The sequence below is a fragment of the Dipodomys ordii genome, unplaced genomic scaffold, assembly GCF_000151885.1.
Source record: "Dipodomys ordii isolate 6190 unplaced genomic scaffold, Dord_2.0 Scaffold77, whole genome shotgun sequence".
In the NCBI taxonomy this organism is placed as follows: domain Eukaryota; kingdom Metazoa; phylum Chordata; class Mammalia; order Rodentia; family Heteromyidae; genus Dipodomys; species Dipodomys ordii.
In genome coordinates, this window is record NW_012267293.1 from 6,096,606 (window position 1) to 6,119,893 (window position 23,288).

Below are 23,288 nucleotides of genomic sequence, written 5' to 3' on the forward strand. Positions count from 1 at the left end.
CAAGTTATACTGACATCAAATATAGTGAAAGCAGGGGTTATACTGTGGGGGAGGGACATACCAAGCAACAAAGAGATAATCTTATAAGTGCATTAGAAACACATGCATGAAAGAAAAAAACATTAAGATACATATCTAAGGGTTCAATTTCCTGACATCACATTATCTGACGTGTCAAAGTCTTACTGGGGAAAGTAATCCTTGTCCCTCAGGACAGAGTGAGGCTTGTGATGTGTGCAGAGGTCACACTAAATTGTGTTTCAATTTTTATGGGTACCTAAAAATAAAACAATGAAACTGCCATCGTAAACCAAAGCCCTTCGAGCTTCGAGGATGGGTGGAGATGAGTAATACCAGATGTCTGTGCCTGAAGGATAAAATAAACCACCTTATCACTATTAAATTTGCTCTCACAACTGATACCATTTGCATGAGATCAATCTCAGTGCTGATTTTACAGAACAGAGAAGCCTAATTGGTTTCAAATTCCTAACTAGATCTGCCACACTACAAAACGCCAAGGGAAGAAACTGAGAAAGTCTCTGGCCAAGTTTCAGAACCGCTAAAGAGAGAAAGAGAGAGAGAGGCAGAGATAAAGAGAAAGAGAGGCAGAGAGAATGAGCGAGAGAAAGAGAGGGGGGAGGGAGAGAGAGAGAAGAGGGAGAGAAAGAGAGAGGCAGAGAGACAGAGAGGCAAAACCAGACTAACAACTCCTCAGAAATCCTAGAACCTGAATGCAGCCAACCACCCCACACCCAGTTAACTGCTGGTTCTGAAAATTGTCATCTGCCAATGATATATGACTGCTTTAAACATGTGTACACAGTGAAAACCACACAGGAAGCTGAGACAGCATGAATGAGGAAGGTAGGCACGTGATTGGCAGAAGTAAGCTGTGGGGGCGGGGAGGGGAGGATAATGAGGGGGATGAATGGAGATCCGAAGAATTCCCATCATTAAAACAGCACTCAGCCAGGCACAACTACTCAGGAGGCTGAGATCTGAGAAACTCTGGCCTGACAGACAAATCCATGAGACATTTTATCTCCAATTAAATTGTAAAAAGCAGGAAGTGGAGGTATGATTAAAGAGGCTGACCAAAAAAGCAGAGCAAAACAACACAAAGCACTCATCTTGGGACTTCACATTGAACTGTATACTACCAACTTCTCTGCCAAGAATAAGTTGAAAGTTGAATTAAACAGCCAAAGTGCTCCACGACATTGTGGAGCTACCAAGACAACCAGAATGCTAGGGTCCAAGATGCTAACGAGAAGAAAAGCAATCGAGGTCCTTCTGGTGCTCTGAGCACCTTCTCCCATAGGCATTTGTGCAAGGAGCCAGGCAGGCAAGTCCACAAGACTCTTCATTCCAACTAAGTGCACGCTCACACATGCACGCACACATGTGCACACACACACACACACACACACACCAGAACTGGTAGAGAACTAGGAACAGCACCTCAATGCTGAGTTCAAGCTTCAGGACCACCACAAATAAATAAATAAATATTGAAGTTGCTGAAATGAAGAACTCTACAAATTAATTTAGGATCATACATAGCTGATTTGAACACAGGAAGATAAGTCAATAGAAAATACCTAGAGTGAAGCTGGGCACTGGTGGCTCATGCCTGTAATCCTAGGTATTAAGGAAGCTGAGATGTGAGGATCAGGATTCAAAGCCAGCCTGGGCAGGAAAGTCCGTGAGATTCTTACCTTCAATAAACCACCAGAAAACCAGAAGTGGCACTGTGGCTGAAGTGGTAGAGCACTCTTCTCGAGCTGAAGAGCTAAAGAGCTAAAGGACAGTGTCCAGGCCCAGAGTTCAAGCCCCACGACTGACACCCTCCCCCCAAAAAAACCCTAGAGTGAAAAGAAAATACACAGAAAATATCTAAGTGGGAAAACAAGGTGAATAGAAAAGTGTGAAAAATATACTGTACATAAAGAAAAAGTATAATATACATTTGAAAAATCATAAAGAATAAAATGGGGCAGTGATGTATTTAGAGATCAGAGCTAAGAATTTTGCAAAAACTAACAATGACAATAAACCACAGGTGAAGAGTGAAAAACATTTTTATAACATGGAATGACACATAGGCCATCAGAGTAAAATTACAGAAAATCAAAGGCAGGGGCTGGGAAGGTGGCTCAGTGGTAGAGCACTTGTCTTGCATGCATGAGGCCCTGGGTTCAATTCCTCAGCACCATGTAAGCAAAAAGAAAAAAGCCGGAAGTGGTTCAAAAGCTAGAAGTGTGGCTCAAGTGGTAGAGCACTAGCTTTGAGCTGAAGAGCTGAGGGACAGCGCCCAGGCCCAGAGTTCAGGCCCCACAACCGGACCCCCCCCAAAAAATATCAAAGGCAGAGAAATAGTAATGGCAGAGTCGGGGGAAGATACATTACCTTTGACAGAAGAAGACATACTACCTACTGCTCAAGAGAAGTGGCAAAAACCAGAAAGATCTGACAAATCCCAAAGCAATCACTGGAAGAGGGAATGGAGGCAGACCACAGATCAGGAAAAAAATAGGTAACACGAAAAGTAGAAAGCAAGTAGGTAAGACAGATTTAACCCAAAATATATCAGTAATTACTTTAAAAATACAAGTATTTCATAATGATAAAGGAGTCAACCCACTTGAAAGCATGAACAAAGCATAAATATAGGAAAAACTGACAAATAGTCATTTTTATATACTATTCTTATAAGTAAAACAGATAAATTTGTTAGTAAAGGTATAATTGACTTTAAATAATACAACACACCTGACTTCATGCTCATTATAAAATATTCCTCACAGCAAATGAAGACTTATCGGTTCTCTAACAAAAAAAAATTGCCACAGGACATAAAACAAGTCTCAGGGTTGTTACATGGATTAAAACAATAATGTAGATGAAATTCTGAGCACATTGCCTACCTGACCCAGAAGCATTTTAAGGAGGTAACTACTATCGATTTGTTGTTTTTCTTGTTTGTTCATTTCGCCAGTCCTGGGGCTTGACCTCAGGGCCTCAGCCCTGTCCCTGAGCTTCTTTCACTCAAGGCTAGCACTCTAATACTTTGAGTCACAGCATCATTTTTGGCTTTTTCTGAATAGTTGATAAGAGTTTCATGGACTTTCCTGCCTGAGCTGACTTTGAACCACAATCCTCAGGTCTCAGCCTGCTGTGTAGAGAGGATTACAGGTGTTAGCCACCAGCTCCTGGCCACTACTATCATTATTAATAGTATTCGTATTGATGATAACATGTATGTACATGATGGTACTTGAGTTCCACAAACTGAAAATGAGAGGCTAACTTTGTTACTCCCCACACTGACAGATAAGGAAACTAGAACTCAGTGGGTTAAGTCACTTGGCTGAAGTTACAGAGGGTTAGGACAACCATCCAAGACTTGTGACTTAATAACATTGACCCTCTAGGTACAAGGAAGCTCAATCCTTCATGCCATCATCTCTACATAATTTTAAGTCAAGATACTTTAAGTGCTCATTTATTAATTTCATAAACATTTCTAGAAGACTTCCTAGGAACCAGACACTGAGCAAGGTGTTGGAGGAAACATGGAAAGCAGAAACTCCCAGTCCCTAATCTCCTGGAGTTTAGTCTAATGGGCGAGATGGATCTTGCTAGACAAAGATCCAGCTAGAGAAGTAGGGACAAAAACAAAGGCAACCTTGAAAGTAGGAAGAAAAAGAGTAGATTCTGAAGGGATGAGAGGTCAGCAGTGTTGGATGCTGGGAAAAGGTCAGGTGAAAGGAGGTCAAAAGTCATGACTGGACTCTGTGATGTGAAGGTCACTGGTGGAGAGTGAAGGGGTGAGACCCCATCAGCAGGGTGAGATGATATATGAATGGAAGAAAAAACAAAGGTATGACAAGTGACAAAGGACTCTGGAAAGTTTGGCCAAAGAAGGAAGGGGAAAAAAGGTAGCTGGGGAAGAATGGATGGTTGAGTGAGGGTGTTATAAACATGGAACTACCCTATGACCCAGCAATTCCACTCCTGGACAGTTATCCAAAATATTAGAAACCAGGATACAATAAAGCCACCAGTACAACCATGTTCATTGCAGTACTATTCATCACAGTCAGGCTATGGGATCAGCCTCGATGCCCTTCTGTGGATAAATGGATCTAGAAAATGTGGTATGTATACACAATGGAATTTTATTCATCCATTAGAAATGATATTGTACCATTTGTAAAGAAATGGAAAGACCTGGAAAAGTTATGTTAGGTAAAGTAGGCCCAGAGAGATAAAGAATATGTGTTCTCCCTTGTGTGGAAGCTGGATTTACCCTGTCAACTTATAAGTAAGTGTGTTGAGTTCTTATGTGTGGAAGCCGGATCTACCCTGTCAACTTATAAGTAAGTGTGTTGAGTTCTTATGTGTGGGAACCAGATTTACCCTATTAACTTATAAGTAAGTGTGTTGAGAGGTATGCAAACATTTACAAGCACATTAACTGACATACAGTAGATTCAAGAGATCTCAAATAATGGAATTCCTTAGGCAAAATCAAAGGTCAGCAAAATAAAACACCAGGAAATGGGTATTTGAAAGGGGGTGAGGTGAGATCAAGGGGAAAGAGATGGACAAATGAAGAGAAGAGCTGGGGCAGGGGATGCAGTCAAGAATCCAATGTAGCCAGGCACCAGTGGCTCACGCCTGTAATCCTAGCTACTCAAGAGGCTGAGATCTGAGGATCACGGTTCAAAGCCAGCCTGGGCAGGAAACTCCATGAGACTCTTATCTCCAATTAACCACCAGAAAACCGGAAATGGCACTGTGGCTCAAGTGGTAGAGCACTTGCCTTGAACTGAAGAGCTTAGAGGGTCAGCGCCCAGGCCCAGAGTTCAAGATCTACAACCAACAAAGAAAAAAAAGTAAGAATCTAATGTATATCCTACAAAATTAAGAAGAGGGAGGAAGGAGTGGAATGGGATGGATGAGAAGATAATTATATTCATAAACTGCTTTGTTAAATGTCAACTCCTTCGTACAGCTACTTAAAGATAATTATAACAAGAGAGACTTTCACGTGTTTGAGGCCAGTGAGAAGGATTCAGCTGAGTAAAGGCTGAATATATGAGTAGCGAGAGGACAGGCAAGAGAATAAGGCACCAAGAGAGCAAGCGAGGACAGGATCCAATGCTCGGAAAGGAAAGTGGATGGGAACAAAGGTGGAGGGAGAGGAGAAAGGGCGGAGATGAGGCAGATGGGGAGAGGCTGACCCAGTGGAGGTGATGCCCCTGGGAACCCTGGGAACCCTGAGCCTGTGGAGACCACCGCCCTCCCCTTCCTCGACACCCTGGGGAAGTGGGATGAGCCCCAGGACCCTAGAGCAGACCCACACAGGCGCAGGAGACCCTCCCCATGTGGTGAGGTGGGCAGTGACCCAACCAGATGCCAGAACCTGAGACCCCCCCAAGGTGGGGGACCCCTCCAGTAAGCACTATAAGTGGGCCCCGCTTCTCACTCTCTTACACTGAAGAGTCTGCTGATTCTCTTCCTCCTTTTCCTCCTCTTCCTCCCCCTCTTCTTCTTTCTTCTCCTCTTCTCTTTCCCCTCCTCCTTTCTTCCTCCTCCTCTTCCCCCTCCTTCTCCCCCTTCTCTTCCCCTCCCCCAAGCACGTGGACAAGCCCTCAGATGGCGGAGGCATGGCATGAGGCGCCCTCCCCTCTTGGAGAGCTGGTTGGGAGCTGAGAGGCTTTCTTCCCTCACTTCCCCTGTCTCCTTCCACGTTCAAAGAAGCTTTGCCTCTGCTCCCACTTGCCCTGCCTGGGAATTCTACATGTGGAGGGACAAAAGGGCCCCACACTCTTAGACAGCATCAAGGTCGATTTTGGAATTAGGAGGATAAGGAATTCCAACCTGCCATTTTCCCTTTCTCTCCTGCTCCCTTTGCTGGCTGCAGTAAGAAAGGAGAGTTCCTTGTGGACGAGGGGCGTTTGCAAAGGCTGGAGAAGCTGTGGACTGGTGAAGGAGAAGGACAGACCTGAGCCCCAGCATGGGGATGGCAGGGCTGAGGATCAGGCTGTGCGCCTGGCTCCTGGGAGCACAGTGGTTGGGGAGAGGGGTGCAGGTACACAGCGGGGCTCATCTGGGTTGACTCCCAGAATCCCAGAGCTTCCAGGAAGCGCTGGGGCGACAAACAGAGGGCAGGCCAACCCGAAACACACCCAGTGGCATCACCAGTCAGCGGCTGAGCTGGAAGCTGCTCCGACTCTTCCGGCCGTGCCTTTGGGCTCTGCTAAGTCAGTGGTTCCGGGCAGTGGGAGAGGAAGGGCTCTGCCCTCAGAGGACAGGAGGAGAGCAGGGCTCACTCCTGTCAACTGCCTTCCTCCTGAGGTAACTCCTAATTCTTGCAGCAGGACCCTGCAGCAGTTCCAGTTCCCTCTGCCCAGAGCCAGCACAGGATCTTGGAGCACACTGAAAATACAGAGCCGACCCAGAGTCCGGCCTGGAAGAACAGCCCTGAACTCAGCCTGGCTGCCTTCTGTGAGCCAGGGGCTCTCTGGGTTTGAAGGAAAGTCAAACCCAGGCAAAAGCAGCCCCCGGGCAGGTTGGGTTCTGCTTGACCGTGAGCTGAAGGTTGCAAGGTCATTTCCTTTAAACACATGCAAAGCCCCATGCCTCCCATGTCACAAAAGCAGAAAACTGGGAGCTAACTGGAACCACAGCTATCCTTCCAAATAATCATGGTGACAAATGGAGAGAGGAAAGGTGGGAAAATGCAGTCATTATATTCAATGTACATAGGTGAAAATAAAGCCATGTGACTTGAAGGTATGGTTAGGGCTGGGAAAAATAGGGAAGAATGATGGAGTACTAACATGGAGCAAGATGCATTGTACTTACAAACTTGTGTGTTGAATTAAAACTCCTTGATACGACTATTTAAAGGAATTTTAAAAAAATAACAATAAGCCAGGCACCAATGGCTCATGCCTGTAGTCCCAGCTACTCAGGAGGCTGAGATCTGAGATTCCCAGTTCGAAGCCAGCCCAGGCAGAAAAGTCCCCGTGAGACTCTTATCTCCAATTAACCACTTAAAAACCAGAAGTGGTGCTGTGGCTCAAGTGGTAGAGTGCTAGCTTTAACCACAAAGAGGTTCAGGGACAGCCCTGAGTTTAAGCCCCACAACCAACGATAGATAGATAGATAGATAGATAGATAGATAGATAGATAGATAGATAGATAGATAGATAGATAGATAGATAGATAGATAGATGGATGGATAGATCTATCTTGAGAAGAACACACAGAGCCATGAAAAACTGTTCACAATAAAGTGTGTCAAATCCAGCCTTGAAGTACAGTGAGGCTTTCTCCAGAAATACCACGTCTAAGTTCTACTGTCGTTTCCTAATTTCTCTCACAAGGCAACTGTCTATCCCTGTCCTTGCCTCTCAACCAAGTTTTATGTTTCTGGTTTGGCTAGTTTTGCTCTGAATGCTGGGAGTGAGACGCAGGGCTCTGGATTCGAGGCTGATGCCCCAACGCTGAGCTGTACCCCCAGCCCATCTGATATCCTCACAGCCACACGACCCATGTCAGGACTATTAGGACAAGACTCACGTGTCTCAAGCCTCCAGAAAATAAAGTGTTGGGCGTTGGACTCGAGGGAGGAGTCTCCTGCTTCAAAACAGGGCTGGTCGAGTGTTTCAGATCTTCTTGATGGAAAGGTTTCAGAATAGCTGGTGCACTGGCCTTCTGCAGAGGAAAGAGCAGAATTTCTATTACAGTCCACTTCCCCATCTGACTTCGCTCCAATATGGCAACTCTAGCCGGGCGCTGGTGGCTCACGCCTGTCATCCTAGCTACTCAGGAGGCTGAGAGCTGTGGATAACAGTTCAAAGCCAGCCTGGGCAGGAAAGTCTGTGAGACTCTTATCTCCAATAAACCACCAGAAAACTGGAAGTGGCTCAAGTGGTAGAGCGCTCGCCTTGAGCTGAAGAGCTGAGGGACAGCGCCCAGAGTTCAAGCCCTACAACCGGCAAAAAAAAAAAGGCGACTCCAGCAGGCCCTGACATGTAGAAAGGGAGATGTGAACCCACACCCCCAGGGCTCGGAGGCAGACCTCAACCAAACTTATATTCAAGAACATGATGGGTTAGATTATCTATTCACAAAAGTCTTAATGATCATATGTTAGCCTTCACCATGATAATGCCCATTTCCTCTCAGCTCTAAAATGCTCATAAACACAGGAGGAAATTCAAAATTTGCCTCTAAATTGTATAACAGTACTTGGCTAAGAGTCGGCGCTGCTGTTGTGTGTACCCCTGGGCTTTCCAACTACCGGCCGTGTGGGATGATTTGAACTCAAATTTACATTAATTGAAATAAAATGAAACTCAGCTCCTCGGCTGCACCGACTCATCTCATCGGGTTCTTTCGGGAGCCTGGTGCTGTGTCCGGCCGGGCCTGGCTCAGGAGGCGGGCAGAGGGCGGAGATGGGACTTGCTACTGACTGCAGAGCGTGTGCACAGGTGCAGCAAGGCTTGGGCTCGCTCACACCTCGCCTAAAGGACAGTCTGGTCCTCTTGAGTGGAGCCCACGGCTGCTGGGGGCTGCAGAGGTCCTGGCAGCTGACCAGAGTAACCATGACACCTCTCTAGCCTGGCCACTTTGAATTCTCACCCTCTTTTCCATGGGCCTCAGAATAAGTGACTGTTAAGGTGTTTCTACGAAAGGAAAAGGACGTCTACAGAGGAAACAGTCTGGAAGGTTCTGGAAAGACACAAAGGTGGTCAGGGCCGAGGCACAGAGGACTTGGGGTACCCTGGAGGTGATGTTGACGGCCGTGTCTGACTGGCTTCGTCTCTCTGTCTGGCTCACATCCGGCCTGGGGCACGTGGCTAGAAGGTGCTTCTCAGAAGTCACATCGTTCTGGGACTTGGAGAGTTCTAGAAGGCAAATAAGGGGGTGATAGCTGGGAGCTGAGCATGGCTGAGACCAAGGGGGCCCTCTTCTGAACTCCCCGTCACCCGCGGGCCCCATGGCTGGCAGGACCAGGTGGCGTAGGCTCAGGAACAAGGAGAAGACAACCACACAGGGCCTCGTGCTTTTAATCAACTTTTTAAACTTCAGGTTAGAGATCTACCCTTTGAGCCACATCTCTACTTCCAGCTTTTTGTGGGTTTAATGGGAAATAAAAGGATTTTCCTGTTCAGGTTGGCTTTGAACCCTGATCCTCATATCTCATCCTCCTGATAGGATTATGAGTGTGAGCCACCAGAGCCCAGCTAAAGCACCACATCTGGCTGCGAGACCTCAGGGGTCCCAAAGGCCCGCGTGCTGAGAGGCTTCTGTGAGGGACGGAGGCTCCAGGCCAGCCCTGTGTCTGGCTGAGACGCCGCCACACGAACCTCTGTGCGATTGTGAGCTCTCTGGCCTGCCCAGCCTCGCAGAGGGGCTGTGCGCCTCCTCCTACGAATCCCTGACGAGCTTCCCCCCACAGTCACACGGCCCTGCCCCTCACGGACGTCATCCAGAAACCTCTCCAGAATCTTTCTCTGACAGCAGCTAGAAAGGACTCACATCTGTCTTCAGCCTCCGCCAGGCCTAGACGGGCTGTGATGGGCTCTCGTTTCTGACTCTGGGGAGACAGCGTCCCTGACACATCTACTCAGGGCCTACTCCAAGGCCTGTGCCCATCTGGCCCCTATTCAAGTTCATAGCTAAAGGACCAGGGAGAACTTTCCTAAGTAATTCTGGTTCTGACATGCAGACGTGTGTCTGGGTACAATTAGGGAGAGAGAAAGAAAGGAACAGGAAGTAAGTTGGCTCGTTAAGAAGCAATGTCACTGGGCATGGGTGGCTCACAGTGGCCATCCTAGACACTCAGGAGGCTGAGATCTGAGGATTGTGGTTCAAAGCCAGCCTGGGCAGGAAAGTCCATGAGATTCTTATGTCCGATTAACAGCCAAAAAGCCAGAAGTAGAGTTGTGGCTCAAGTGGCAGAATGCCAGCCTCGAGTGAAAAAGCTCAGGGACAGCACCCAGGCCCTGCACCAGCAACAGGACGAGCACACAAACACAACACACAAAACAACAATGTCCTCTTCTCTGCTGAAGCCGTCTCTGCTGCCTCTCCTACAAGTGTGGGGCTGCAATCGCCTGTCTTCTTCCTCACTGCCCTGGGCACCATCTGCAGCCAGCCGCGGCCATTCTTGGTCAGCTCTCTCAATCCTGGGAGACTAAGACCTTCCAGCATGAGGATCACGGGTCCTGGAACCGCCTAGGACCCTCTCCGCCAGCCCTCTCCACCCCAGCTTCCCCTGTTCCCACTCCTATGGGGAATCACGCAAGAAAATGGAAGACTTACTCAAAACCTGAGGAAACTGAAACTAGCACTGGTGCAGAGCCTCGTGCCCCTCCCGGGCGGCACATGCCGCCCCTGCCTCCGGAGCACAGCTCCCAGGCTTCACTTGACTTCCCTTGCCTGAGGGACACACCGCTTTGCTTCTGGAGATCTCCAGCCACGTTCCACCCACGGCTGAGCGCTAGCTGTCCACACAGGTACTGGGCAGATGTGCAGAAGAGGCTGCAGGCTATCCCTTAAGTGCACCTTCGTGCACCCCTGTGTGTGTTCAGGGCCACGGGCCCAGGAAGGCAGTGCGCAGTGTGACCCCAGTGTCCCCTGCCTTTCTGACTGATCTCTGGGGCTGAGGGATCTCAGGGTGGGATGACTCCAAGGCACTGGCTCCACAGTATTCGTGCAAGTGGGAAAGTCACACAGTGACTTGGATTGGAGGCGGGCTGAGCATCTAGGAAGATGCAGAGAAACCCGGACTGGAAGGCAGGCTGTGGTGGGAAAGAGCCAGCTGCGCTACATGACCCTGACATCAGCCATGACCCCGACAGGCACCACAGGGAGGGCCGGGCTGATGGAGGACACTGTGACAGACAGGCCCAAGCCACACCCCCTGCGGAGAGAACGGACAGGCCTCACTGCTGCTGCTTAGCAGAAGAGTGGGGCTTGGATTTCAATTGCCCTCTTGTGACAGGGCTTGAATAGAATAAAGATGACTAATTAAAATCAAACCTTGAGATTGTCTCAGAGCCAATACAGCAATGAGACTATCCACAGACACCTGCAGGGAAAAGGGTGAGAAACAGAAGCTCGGAGAGGAGAAATGGGTGCCCAGGATCCCTGGCTGCTTTTTATTATTTATATGTCACATATGTATATATAGCATATATGTATATATGTATGTTTATATTTCCCCGTAGGGCTTTTATTGATATGATAATTACATAAATGTTACTGATCCATCTTAAAATAGATCTCCCTAGAAAAAATTATATGTATATGCAGAAAAAAATTACACAAAATTAATGCCTAAAGTTCAGATAATTAAGAATATCACTAAATTAAAACACTATTTTGTTTAGGCTTTGGTAGAGATGATACAAGTAACATTATTTTTAGAATAAGACTAATTGCTTAAACTACAGCAGTCTTCTATCTAATAGATATGCTTTTTTAGCTAACAAAATCTCTGCAGTTTAAATTATCTTTTGCCATTTAGAACAAAATTTCACAAATGACTACAGAAACTCTAGCATGCACCCGCTACGCTGGCACAGGCCTACAATCTTCACATTTGGAAGGCTGAGGCAGGAGGACCTCAAATTAGAGGTTGGCCTTGGCTACAAAATAAGACCCTGGAAGGAGAGAGTCAGAGACAGAACAGAGACAAAGAGAATAGTGATGATGCATGCTAAGCTTTTCATTCTATAAAATCTAAGATGCAATAAACTAAGCTACTGTTTAAGGACATTGTCTAAATGCTAGCCTGATATCTTAGGCAGCATGAGAGAAATCTGTCCTCTGGGATTTGCATATTAATAGAAGGATGAGGGAAAACACATCTCTGAGCAGAAAAGACACTGCAGTGAGCGCTGTGATTATTTGGATGAGCAGATGTCCTACAAACAGAAGGAAAGACATTGTACCAGGGAGGAGAAGAGAATGGACCGGAGCCCAACAGATATTAGGCTCCACGGAGCTCGAAATGTTCTGATTTCGGATGCACTGCAGTGTGTCTTTATGTTTTGTTGTTGGGCCTCTCGAGTCTAAATCTGCCAAGCTCCTTTGTTTGTGCTGCTGAGCTGGGCAGGTACAGGCAAGAGGAGGAGGAATCCAGCCAGCTGCAGGGCTGAACCGACATCCTCTCCCCCCACAATGACCCAGAGGCTGCAGAGAGGGCAGCCTGGCTGCTGTGCTTCCCTGGGTCTCCAGGGAGAGTCTGGCCCGAGGCTCCCTGGCTGCCCGCACCGCTGGGAAGAATACCACTTACTTTTCATGTGGGTGGTAACAGACAGAAACAAATTTTCCACCGACTTATTAAATCCTCTAAACTGACCAAGTTCATGTAACTGAAACAGAAACAGGAAAGAGAACAAGTTAAACCACCTGCATTTGTCCCTTAGTCCCCAGGCTGCCCCTGCGGGTGAGGTGCTCAGGCTGTGTGAGCATGAACGAATACAAGCGTCTCTACAGGTGGAGACAGCACAGCCCCCCAAGAGGGGGGCATCCTCTTCCTTCCTCTCTGCATTTGGGCATCTTCATTAAAGGGGGAGCACTATCAATGAGCTGTTCACAGATAACAACCGCCTCTTAGATGTGAAAGGTTATACTCCCATAAATTACTTGTTTAACCTTTTTACTTGTTTAACAGGTAAATTACTTGTTTAACCCATCCTGACTCCACAGACAAGGGTGTCAACATGGGCAGAAGGCAGATGACATGGGGCAGAGGGTGGGATAAAGCACAAGATGACCAGGGTGGAGATAGGAAATTCCACCTCCCATAGCAGGAAAAGAAACAACAGAAAGGAGATCACTTCTTTCTCCAAGTCTCATTTGACCATGCATCCAACACTCCAGCCATCTGCACATCTACTGTCCATCCATCCAACCACATGCTGACCACCCAACTATCCACCCACCCACGGCCAGTCCACTTACCCAGTATCTATCTACCATCCATGATTCACCATCTACCCATTATCAACCATCTGCCCATCATTCACCATCTATCCATCTGCTGTCCAATTACTCATAGATGATAACCAATCAACTACCCATCCACACATTTTCTATCCATTTATCCATTACCCATCCATTGTCTATCTATCCACCCATAGTTACTTTGACCATCCACCTATCCATTCTCCCCTACACTGTCAATCCATCCAATATCCATCCAACCATCCATCTATCCCTCGTCTGCCACTGTCCATCTAGCTACTCAATAAATATGTCTCAAACACACCACCAGCTTTAGAGATTTTAAAATATCAAGGAGAAACTAGAGCAACTAGGTCACCCCTGAGCCTCAGCTGGAAATTTAACACCTGGCACTTTACAGTTTCCAAGTACCCATGAGGAAATTGTTGTTTGACTTGTCACAATAGTCTCAAGAGACAAGGCAGACAACATGAACTCTTTCCACCATTCAGGTTGGAAAAACAGGTGGCTCTTCCAAGACTGCACAGCTAATTTCTTTGGTCAGTAATGGTGATGTTCTACGTTATACAAGGACTCAAAAACACACAGAAGACACATGATCATTCCCAAGAGTACCCACACTCACACACCTGTATGCAACCTGTAAGGTTCTGCATACCTGTCTGCCAATCCAGACATTCAAGGCACATGAAGAGCTGAGACCCAGAGCTGGTGACAGGAGTGAGGGGAAGAGGGCAGAAGATGGCCAGCTGACAATGCTCGCAGTACATTGCCACAGCCCAAGAGTGGAAGTGCTTCCCAGTCTCCAACTGCGCCTTTGCTCTCTGCCTCCCGGGGAGTAAAAGTTAGATTCCTGGGCTCCAAGGCTGTTCGCCCAACTCTGCAACATCCTTCCTCCCTTCCCTCCCTGGCTTCCCACCCAGAGATGCACAAACAGACATGTTACCCTGCCAGGGTTGCCACAGCACTGGTTCTCACTGAGAGGTGGTGGAGTTGGAGGAACCACAGAAATTTTGCTGCCAAAGAGAAACATAGGGGTAAGAAATGGGAATTAGGAAAGATACTAGTTTACAAATACACAGCTGTATCATTGTTATATTTCATCACATGCTGAAAGAGTAGTGTTAGGTTTTTAAAAAGAGGTAACCGAGTAAGAACAGCACCAGCACGCACGTGGTATTCAGGTAAGGGGTAGGTTTATTCAGTAGACCTGCTGGGACCAGGCAAGGTTGGCACTCCACGTGGCTGGGAAAGGCCTGGGAATGAGAGAGAGCTGGGAAGAGAGGAAAGAGAGAGAAAAGAGCCAGAAAAGAGCAGAGAGAGGGGTAAGAACAGTAGCACTCACGTGGTATTCAGGTAAGGGGTAGACCTGCTGGGACCAGGCAAGGTTTGCACTCCACGTGGCTGGGAAAGAGAGCAAGAAAAGAACAGAGAGAGCAAGAAAAGAGCAGCAAGAGCAAGAGCAAGCGAGCAGAAAAGAAGAGCAAGAGCAAGAGCAAGAGAGTGTGTCTGGGCCTGGGCTAGGCCTTATGTAGGGTATGGGCGGGGAAAGGTGTGGCCACATCGAATTCAGATGTGACCTCAGCGGATGCAGATGTGACCTCTTCCAGGTGTCCCAGTTGCCTAGGTAACGCAGGTAATGGGTGGAGACTTTGCTGCGAGGAGGGTGGAGTCTGCTTGCCATCCAGGAGCGGACCTTACAAGTAGTACCTGGAAGACGTTATTGATGATACTTTTATAAACCCATAGTAATCAGATATGTGAATTATTGCCAGCGTCAGGGCTGGTGGGCTTCAGCATTTTGGGCAGAGAGATGTTCACATCTCTCAGACCAATATTCGATACCAGAAATGTAGACCCTACAAATACCTAAGGTATTAGACACTGCGTAAGGTGTCAGAGATATTAATAATTAATAAATGATTGATTTAGAATGCCATAGAATTGCATACAAAGATAATGTCTCTCCTGGTGCCAGTGGCCTACACCTTCATCCCAGCTACTCAGGGGGCTGAGATCTGAGGATCAAGGTTCAAAGTCAGCCTGGGCAGAACAGTTTGTAAGAGTCTTAATCACCAAAAAAAGCCAGAAGTGGAACTGTGGCTCTAGTAGTAGAGCTCCAGCCTTGAATGAAAAGCTTGAATGAAAGGGACAGCACCCACACCCTGAGTTCAAACCCTAAGACTGACACAAAGAAAATTTCATTTCCTTAGAACATTTCAGGGAAATTTGAGAAACAAAATAGAACATGGAGGGAGAAAAATACTGGTAAGTAGAAAGTTTCTCATGAGACTCTGTGACCATCTCTGTTTGAATCTCTTCCAGGTGATTTAGCCCTTTTAAAAAAAAAAGAAAAAAAAAGAAAAGAAAAAAGAAAAGTTACATTCCAAAGCGCTGAGCTCTGTGAACCACAGATTCGTGAGTTCTTTCAGGGCGTCCTCTGGGCTCGGAGAGCCGGACGCCCCGTCCTTGCTAACACTCACCTCAGCCTCTGATAAGATCGCAGGAGCTTTGCCCCGACTGTCTCCCGTGTACCTGGAGGACAGATGGATAAAGTTCACTTCCCAGTGAGATCGAATCTGAGGTGATTCAAATACATGAAGCAGTCAGCTAAAATCATGTTCCCATATCACTTCTTGTGACTAAAATAGAGATATTTCAGGATGATAGAAATACTCAAAACTTAAGATGTTGGGCTCTCAATTTCCTGAAAATCACTGGTTTGTACGCTTAAATGATAAATTATGGACAAATGCCACTAACCCTGTCGTTAATGCAATACAATACACACACAGAGATGACAAGGATTAGAAATTACTATTAGGCTTTATTTTTAATCATTAAAAGTTGATGTGAGATTAAACCTGAGTAATTTGAACAAGTCTCCAGGCTTTGATTCATCCTTTGGAAACATTTCATAATTTGCATGAATATGTTCTTCTAAATGCTCCTTGTGATGAAGATTAAAACAATCTCTTTAAAAACGTAATCAGCTTATTTCTACTTGACGTGGCTAATCATTTCCTAAATCAGACAGCACCTGACACATGACCCTTTTAGTTTCAAGGATAGAGGTTTGTTTGCAGTAGTTTTAAGACCTTGGAAATAAAACCCTGCTTGTCCTCAGTTCTTGAACCCACAGGGTTTTCCTAGCCTGCACACAGCAGAGGCCAGGGCTCCTGCTCAAAGAAGCTTCCAGAAGCCCAGACCCTGCCCTGGACACAGCCTGACTTACTAAGCCAACACGCGATGGGTAGGCTTGCTCTTGCTTCATCTGCCTAGGTTTTGCTTCATTCCACAGAAAGATCTGGTATTAGCATCATTTCCAAAGGACATTGGAGGGTATGACAATGAGCAGGCTATGGGGGAGGGGTGCACACCTAGCAGGAAGCCCCTGAGATCAGGCCCCAAAGCCCACTGCCCAGGGCAGCCCTGGTGCTCAGCCCTTCCCCGCGCTGGCCTCCGGACAGGAAGCCTGGAAACCCTGTCTGACCCTGTGAGTCTACCTGCCTGAAGATGCATTTTCAGGGCTTCACAAGGGGTCTCCTTGATTCTGAAGCCTCACCCCCTCCCTACACACACACACACACACACACACACACACACACACACACACACACACACGAATACTTCTCTAAGGCAGAAAAAAGGCCTCACCCAAAGCTAGGAGCTAAACTAGTAGAACAAGCTGAGAGGCAAGAAGACAGCGTTACAAAAAGTCAAGAGTCCCAGTGCACCCCAGTCCTGGGTCAAGACAAAGGAAAGACAGTGAATTCTGGGGGCGAGCCCTGGGGTCTGGCTCCACGGGACCTCACGGGGCCTTGTTGTCATTTTTGTCCTGGACTGCCACAGCAGTGTCCCCTGAGACACAGCCATGGAAAGCCGACCCTGCCGCGGCCCCGCCCTTCGCCCTTCGGGGCTCCCCACTGCCCTCTTCTGCTGGAGCCCCGGCCCCACGTGGCGGCGTGGCGTCCACAGGTCCTGCCCGCGCTCTCCACGCCCTGGTGGCCTTTGCCCTTTCCACCCCAGCGACACCAAATTGCTTCGTATTATCTCACTCACCTGGGTGTTACCTGGCCTCTGCTCCATAATTAATGTCTTCCCCACCTCTCCTCCTCCTCCATCCCCTCTCCCTCTCCCGAATTCCTACTTCAGGCCCCCATCTCAGACCCTCCACTAGAAAACGCCACCTGGTGCCTCCCCCTCCCCCATCCTCCTTCCTTCCTCCCTGGCTTTGACCCCTACAGGTGACCTTGCTGTTGTGTGGCTCTTTGCTGCCCCCTTCTGGCTTGGCAGGCTGGGAGCGGTTCTTTCTGAAAAAGGCCAAACAGAAAATGGCCCCACTCCTCCAAGGTCAAGGAGCGGCCTGGCTGGGTTCTGATCAGACTCTGAAGACTCTGCCATTTAACATATCGGATATGTCTCAGATATAAATCGTTCACAACCATTTAAAATGCAAACACAAACACAAAATATTCATTCTTAGGTCACAAGATAGGAAAGGAAGCTGGGTGCTAGTGCACTTGCCTGTAATCTTAGCTACTTGTGAAGCTGAGATCCAAGGATCGTGGTTCAAAGCCAGCCCAGGCAGGAAAGCCCACCTTAGCTCCAGCTAACCACCCCAAAGCTGGACATGGAGGTGGGGTTCTTGTGCTGGCCTTGAGCAGAAAAGCCAAGCAAGAGCACAAGGCCCCAAGTTCATATCCTAGTTCCTAGCACCAAAAAGACATGAAGACAGGAAGTGGGGCATGGTGGTCCCCAGGGCTGAGTTTTGCTGACAATAACCGGCAAGACTGCTCCTGTGGACACGCTGAGCTCTGTGAGCCCGTGAATCTCTGCTGTTTGAAGCGATGAACTAGCAAAGGTTCTTGCCATGTGTTGCTTACCCCAGCAAGCTACAACAGAGCCCCTCTGCAATGAACCCCAACCTTCCCATCCAGGGACACCTTCTGCACACCATCCTGGGCCTGGTCGTGAGCCTCGCAGGCGCCCTCTGCCACCTCCCCCTTCTCCCTACCCAGACTTTCCTCCATCCACTCCCCTTCCCCAGTGCCCTCAGGGGCTGGTCGCAGGGACACGGTGCCCGTCCTCACCGCAGAACCATGTGGTGACTGAACACACTCACACCGACTGGACTGCAGTCACCCTTCTGCTCCCCTCCCTGGACGTGACACCTCTGAGGTTGTGGGCCACATCTATGTGTCACAGTGTCCTCCCTACCCAGAAGAGGGCTTGGCTAAAACTACACTGATAGTAATTAATACTATTTTTGTATATGTGCCACGACCTGAACTCAGGGCCTCATACTCTCCTGGCTTTTGCATTCATGAGTGGTGCTCTACCACTTGAGCCACATCTCCAGTCTGGCGATACCGAGTCTCTTTCCGTTTTCTATGTAGACTAGCTTTGAACTGCAATCCTCAGATCTCAGCCTCCTGAGGAGCTGGGATTACAGGCGTGAGCCACCAGCGCCTGGCTAGCAACCAACAACAGTAAGCACAGCCTCATTTAAGTCATTCCACCAAGGCTGAATTCTCTATGGCTTAGCTCATGTGCCACTTCATTTGTTCACATTAAGTGACTGTAATATACACAGGCTCTTCCACAGAGATAAGGGTAAGACAGACACAAGCTCTGCTCAAAGCTGGAGGTGGAAGAAGTTGCCACTCACACCACTGAAGGGAGAGAGCAATCAACAGCTGGGCTTTTGTTCAAACCCAATCCAAATCACTGGACAGCTTCACATCATTTTTCCATCTAAAGACACAGGCACAGATCCGCACAGTAGCTCTATGCCTGCAATACCAGTTATAAGAGAGGCATAGGTAAGAAGGTCTTTAGTTTTTGTTATTCTTTTCTATTCCATTTTAATTATCTTTGGTGCCAGAACTGTGGCCCCCTTCTCACTCCCTTACCTCTCTCTTCCCCTTCATCCTTTCCTCCCTTTCTCTCTTTTTTTTTCTTCCTTGGCACTAGTGCTTGAGCTCAGGGCCTTACACTCTTGCTCAGCTTTCTCGCTCCAGACTGGCACTCTACCACTTGAGCCACGCCTCTGCTTCTGGCATTTTTGCTGGCTACTTGCAGGGAGATGAGTCTTGGATTTGTGTTCCATGCCTGGTTCTGACCTGAGCGTCTACCTCTGCCTCCTAAGTCACTAGGATTAGAGGCATGAGACACTGGTGCTCAGCTCGGAGTGCATTTTCAGTCTATTTTAGCCCTGGAAGATGTTCTGTGCTAACTCAGCCCTGAGGCTGAGCCCAGAGCTTGAGCTGAAAGACAACAGAGTGCTTGCTCCTCTTAGAATACACAGTTCCTATTCCAGGAGGGAAAAAATGAACAAGGACAGATTTATAACCTGTATTCCTCATGCCCTGGCCTTCCCACGCCAGGCAGCCCTGGCTGCAGGCAGGGAAGCACCGTGTGGCCACCCCAGGGGCATCTCTCCAGGAGCTCTGTGGAAGGGGTGCAGTGCGTCTCTGGTCCTCTTTGGGAGCTGGGAGCCGAGAAAGGCTGCAGGGCTCCCATCATGGAGCAGCCAGAGAGGGCTGTAGGTGGCTGGGACCCCAGGGGAAGCCCCCAAGGACCAGGCCTTCACCTGGGAGAGGAGTGAGCCTCCCTCTCTGTGCATGCCCATCAACCAGTTCTGGTGAGCACCGTGGCCACCAGGACTTTACATAGCCATGGCCACTGACTCTGCCCACTGCAATCCAAGATGGGCTCTCAAGTTCCTCCCTTCAGGGGCGACTTAAAGAAACTAATTGCAAATATAAATTAACAAGATAATAGTAGCCGTAAAGCTCCCCAGACTTAGAAGAGATGGACATCCAGCAGCGTAAAACCCAAAGAGGTTTTCTGAAAGGCATTGTTTAGACCAAGCTGACAAAAGTTAAAGACAAACAGCTCTAAAAGCAGAATTTAAGAATGCCAAGTCACACACTAAGGAACTCCCTTGCAGGCCAGGAGAAAATAGGTTGGTAAAGTCAAAGTATCAAAAGAAAAAAATGCTACTCAAGCATTCTATACCCAGCAAAACTATCCTTCCAAAATGAAAACAACAACAAAACCTTTCTCAGACAGGCAGGAACGAAGGGAATTTATCACCACAGATAGACCTTATGAAAAACACTTAAGGGAGGCCTATAAAGAACAGACTTATGCACTTCTACCAGACCAGTTAGGCAAGAGAGAGAAACAAAAGGGAAGGAAGAAGTTGAACTATCCCTCTTTACAAAGAATTGGATGTTAAAACTAAAGATTCCATAAACACACACACACACACACACACACCTTATTAGAATGAATTCAGTACAGTTGCAGGAAATAAAGTCAATATACAAAGAACTCTATGCTGAGAACAATAAAACATGGGTGAAAGAAATAAGAAAACACATGCAAAATGAAGGGCTTCACACACTCGTGAACTGAAAGAATGAATACTATTATCTTTCTTGCAAAGCAATCCACAGATTCAACGTCATCCTACTAAAATACAGCAATGGTCTTCAGAGAAAACAAGATCCTAAAACTTGTACAGAACATAATAGACTCTGAACAGCCAAAGCAACAATGAACAAAACAAACCAAGATGAAGACATCACAACACTTGACAAGTCTAACAGTAACACAGACAATCCGGTCTTGGCATAAAAACATACAGATCAATGAAGCAACAGAGAGAACCTAGAAATAAATCTGTACATTTATAGCCATCTAATTTTAATAGTGGCACCAAGACTATATGCTGGAGAAAAAAACCTCTTTAAATAAAAGATGCAGGGAAATCCCACACACAGAAGAAGGAAACTAGACTCCTGTGTCTCACCAAATGAGAAAAGTGAACCCAATATGGATCAATGACTTAAATGTCATCCTTGAAACTAAGAAACTACTAGAGGAAAACAGAGAAAATGAAATATTACTCTGGACAAAGTTTTTTTTTGCATATCACCCCTAAAGCACAGGTAACAAAAGCAAAAGGAAAAAAGAAAAGAAAGAAAAGTGGAATCATATCCGATTACAATGTTTCTTCATAGCATACTAAATAATCAGCAGAGTTCAAATACAACCTACAGAATGGGAGCCATGTGTCCTCGTGAATTTCATTCACGAGGCTGAGTGTCCTCAAAATTCCTGTGATCTGATGGGCTATACCATGCTGCCCATATAAGAAGATAAAACTCTGAAAAATTGGTCCTGAAAGAGGGCAAAGTTATTTTCCATCATAATAATCATCATCATAGATAATGATCCTAGGTAGGTGTACCATCGATCACTGAGAGAATGAGTGGGAGCTATGTTAAGATTTGGTCTTCCTAGATTGTTTTGTTTCCCCAATAATTACTGGTAGGGTGAAAGCCTGAGTAAATGGCTTGCATGATACATTTAACCATGTTTAAACCTGAAAGGCGTTAGTACTGAAAACTGTCAGCTGTCTGATTTTTAAGCTTGAATAGCTGGCAATAAAATTGCAAAAGAAAAAGAGAGAAAGGAAGGAAGGAAGGGAGGAAGGGAGGGAGGGAGGGAGAGAGGGAGAGGAATGGCAAAAAAGAAAAGGTAAAATATGTGCATTTATTGTAATGAACCAACAGAGGGCGCAGTATTATATCCTTAGCAGGTGCCAAAAAAAAAAGAACATTTCTAGTTCCAGTTTTCTAGTTATTAGAAACCTAAAAAAAACACACAGCGTAACTTCTCATTAATCTGACTTCTTCATCTATAGTTCTCCAATTTAGAGTGCATTTTAAAACACTCCTAGAGGGACCTGTTGGACATTGCCTCGTGGACTGTCCAGGCCTTGCGGAGTCAAGGCCTCTGAGTGCAAGCCCAGGAAGGTTTGGGGCTTCCTGACACTTGGGGGTCCTGCGAAGGTCCAGTGCAGCAGAGAAACTCCCACTGCAGCATATAAAGAATTACTTTAAGGTCACAAACTGAAATGCATAATTATGCTCCTTAGAAAAAAAATCCAGTATATAATCAGTAAAAGAAGCTTCAATAAACTAAAATATTTAGATTATTTTGTGCCCTCTTCTTGCAAGGTGGAAACTCCTTAGACTCATTTTTGCTTATTCTCAAATGTTTATAATGGTTGGGAAATTAACACAGTAAATAGTGCCACAATGAAGCGTTCTATCAGTGTAATCCTAACTACTCTGGAGTCTGAAATCTGAGGATCAAGATTCAAAGTCAGCCTGGGCAGAAAAGTCTACAAGACTCTTACCTCCAGTTAACCAGCAAAAGGCCAGAAGTGGAGGTGTGACTCAGTTGGTAGAGTTTCAGTCTTGAGTAGAAAAACCAAACAAGAGTACAAGAGCAAGCCCTAGTACTGATACATACATATAAAAATATTGCCACAATTAATGTCTATGATTCTTTCCTGAATTATTATTTATCTCTGTCTACTTTCAGGGAGATTCTGGCAACATTTATCTACAATAGCACATATCTAGGAGGACTATTAAAAGAGAAATAGGAGAAGCAATAAAAAGGAAGTTGACAAGTGGTTGAGCGCTGGCCTTGAGCTGAAGAGCTGAGGGACAGCGCCAGGCCCAGAGCTCAGGCCCCACGACCAGACCCAAAAAAAAAAAAAAGAAGTTGAGTGATGAGAGAATGGCTGCTGGGATTACTTCAATCAACATGAAGCTCCTCCAGGAGAAGGGTCTCGCTTGGCATGTGCAGCGGAGTCACTCAGTGTAAACCTGACCAGCGCTCCTGCCAGGGAGCCCCGAAAAGAGGTAGCAACCTGCTCGCTTCTATCTGCTGTCTGGGCGCCATGTTTTCTTCCAGATTTCAAATGAGCTTGGCTGAGAAGCATCAGGTCCCACTCCCCCCCCCATCAGAGGAGTCAGGAAAACCATCCAGGGGAGAATCTCACACCAGCCAAATCTGCAGTTCAACCGCTCACACACACACTGACTAAAGTAGGGGGCTTGATACAGCATCACGCAACGACTTCCAGGATGCTGGAACCCGTGCTTGTGGAAGGAGGGGCCCCGAGAGGGGTGGGCAGACAAATGGGGAGAGGAAGGTGGGCGAGTGCTGTCCTGATATTCAATGTACATATGTGAAAATGAGGGGAGCCTGGAACTTGAGGGGAGGGGGGTTGGGGGAGGAGGGGGAGAACGTGGAAGGGTGACGTGGATCAAGATGCATGTCATTTAACACAGTAACAATAAAGACAGACCTCTTGTGTCCATATCTTGGGGTTCATTTCACTTAGCATCAACTTATATGGTCATCTGTACATGGTTTTTTGAGCTGTTCAGCTCATCTGATAAGATTATCCTATA

At 47.0% G+C, this 23,288-nt stretch overlaps 1 protein-coding gene across 1 annotated transcript in view; it reads right to left on the reverse strand.

Annotated features, from left to right (window-relative positions):
* Nucleotides 1-23,288, reverse strand: part of Sytl3 (synaptotagmin-like 3) — a 54,894-nt gene that overhangs the window by 13,943 nt on the left and 17,663 nt on the right. The window contains 6 exon segments of the mRNA XM_013024535.1: nt 6,108-6,160; nt 7,600-7,734; nt 8,806-8,930; nt 12,329-12,407; nt 13,949-14,018; nt 15,486-15,537. Coding sequence (XP_012879989.1) covers nt 6,108-6,160; nt 7,600-7,734; nt 8,806-8,930; nt 12,329-12,407; nt 13,949-14,018; nt 15,486-15,537 — 514 coding nt within the window.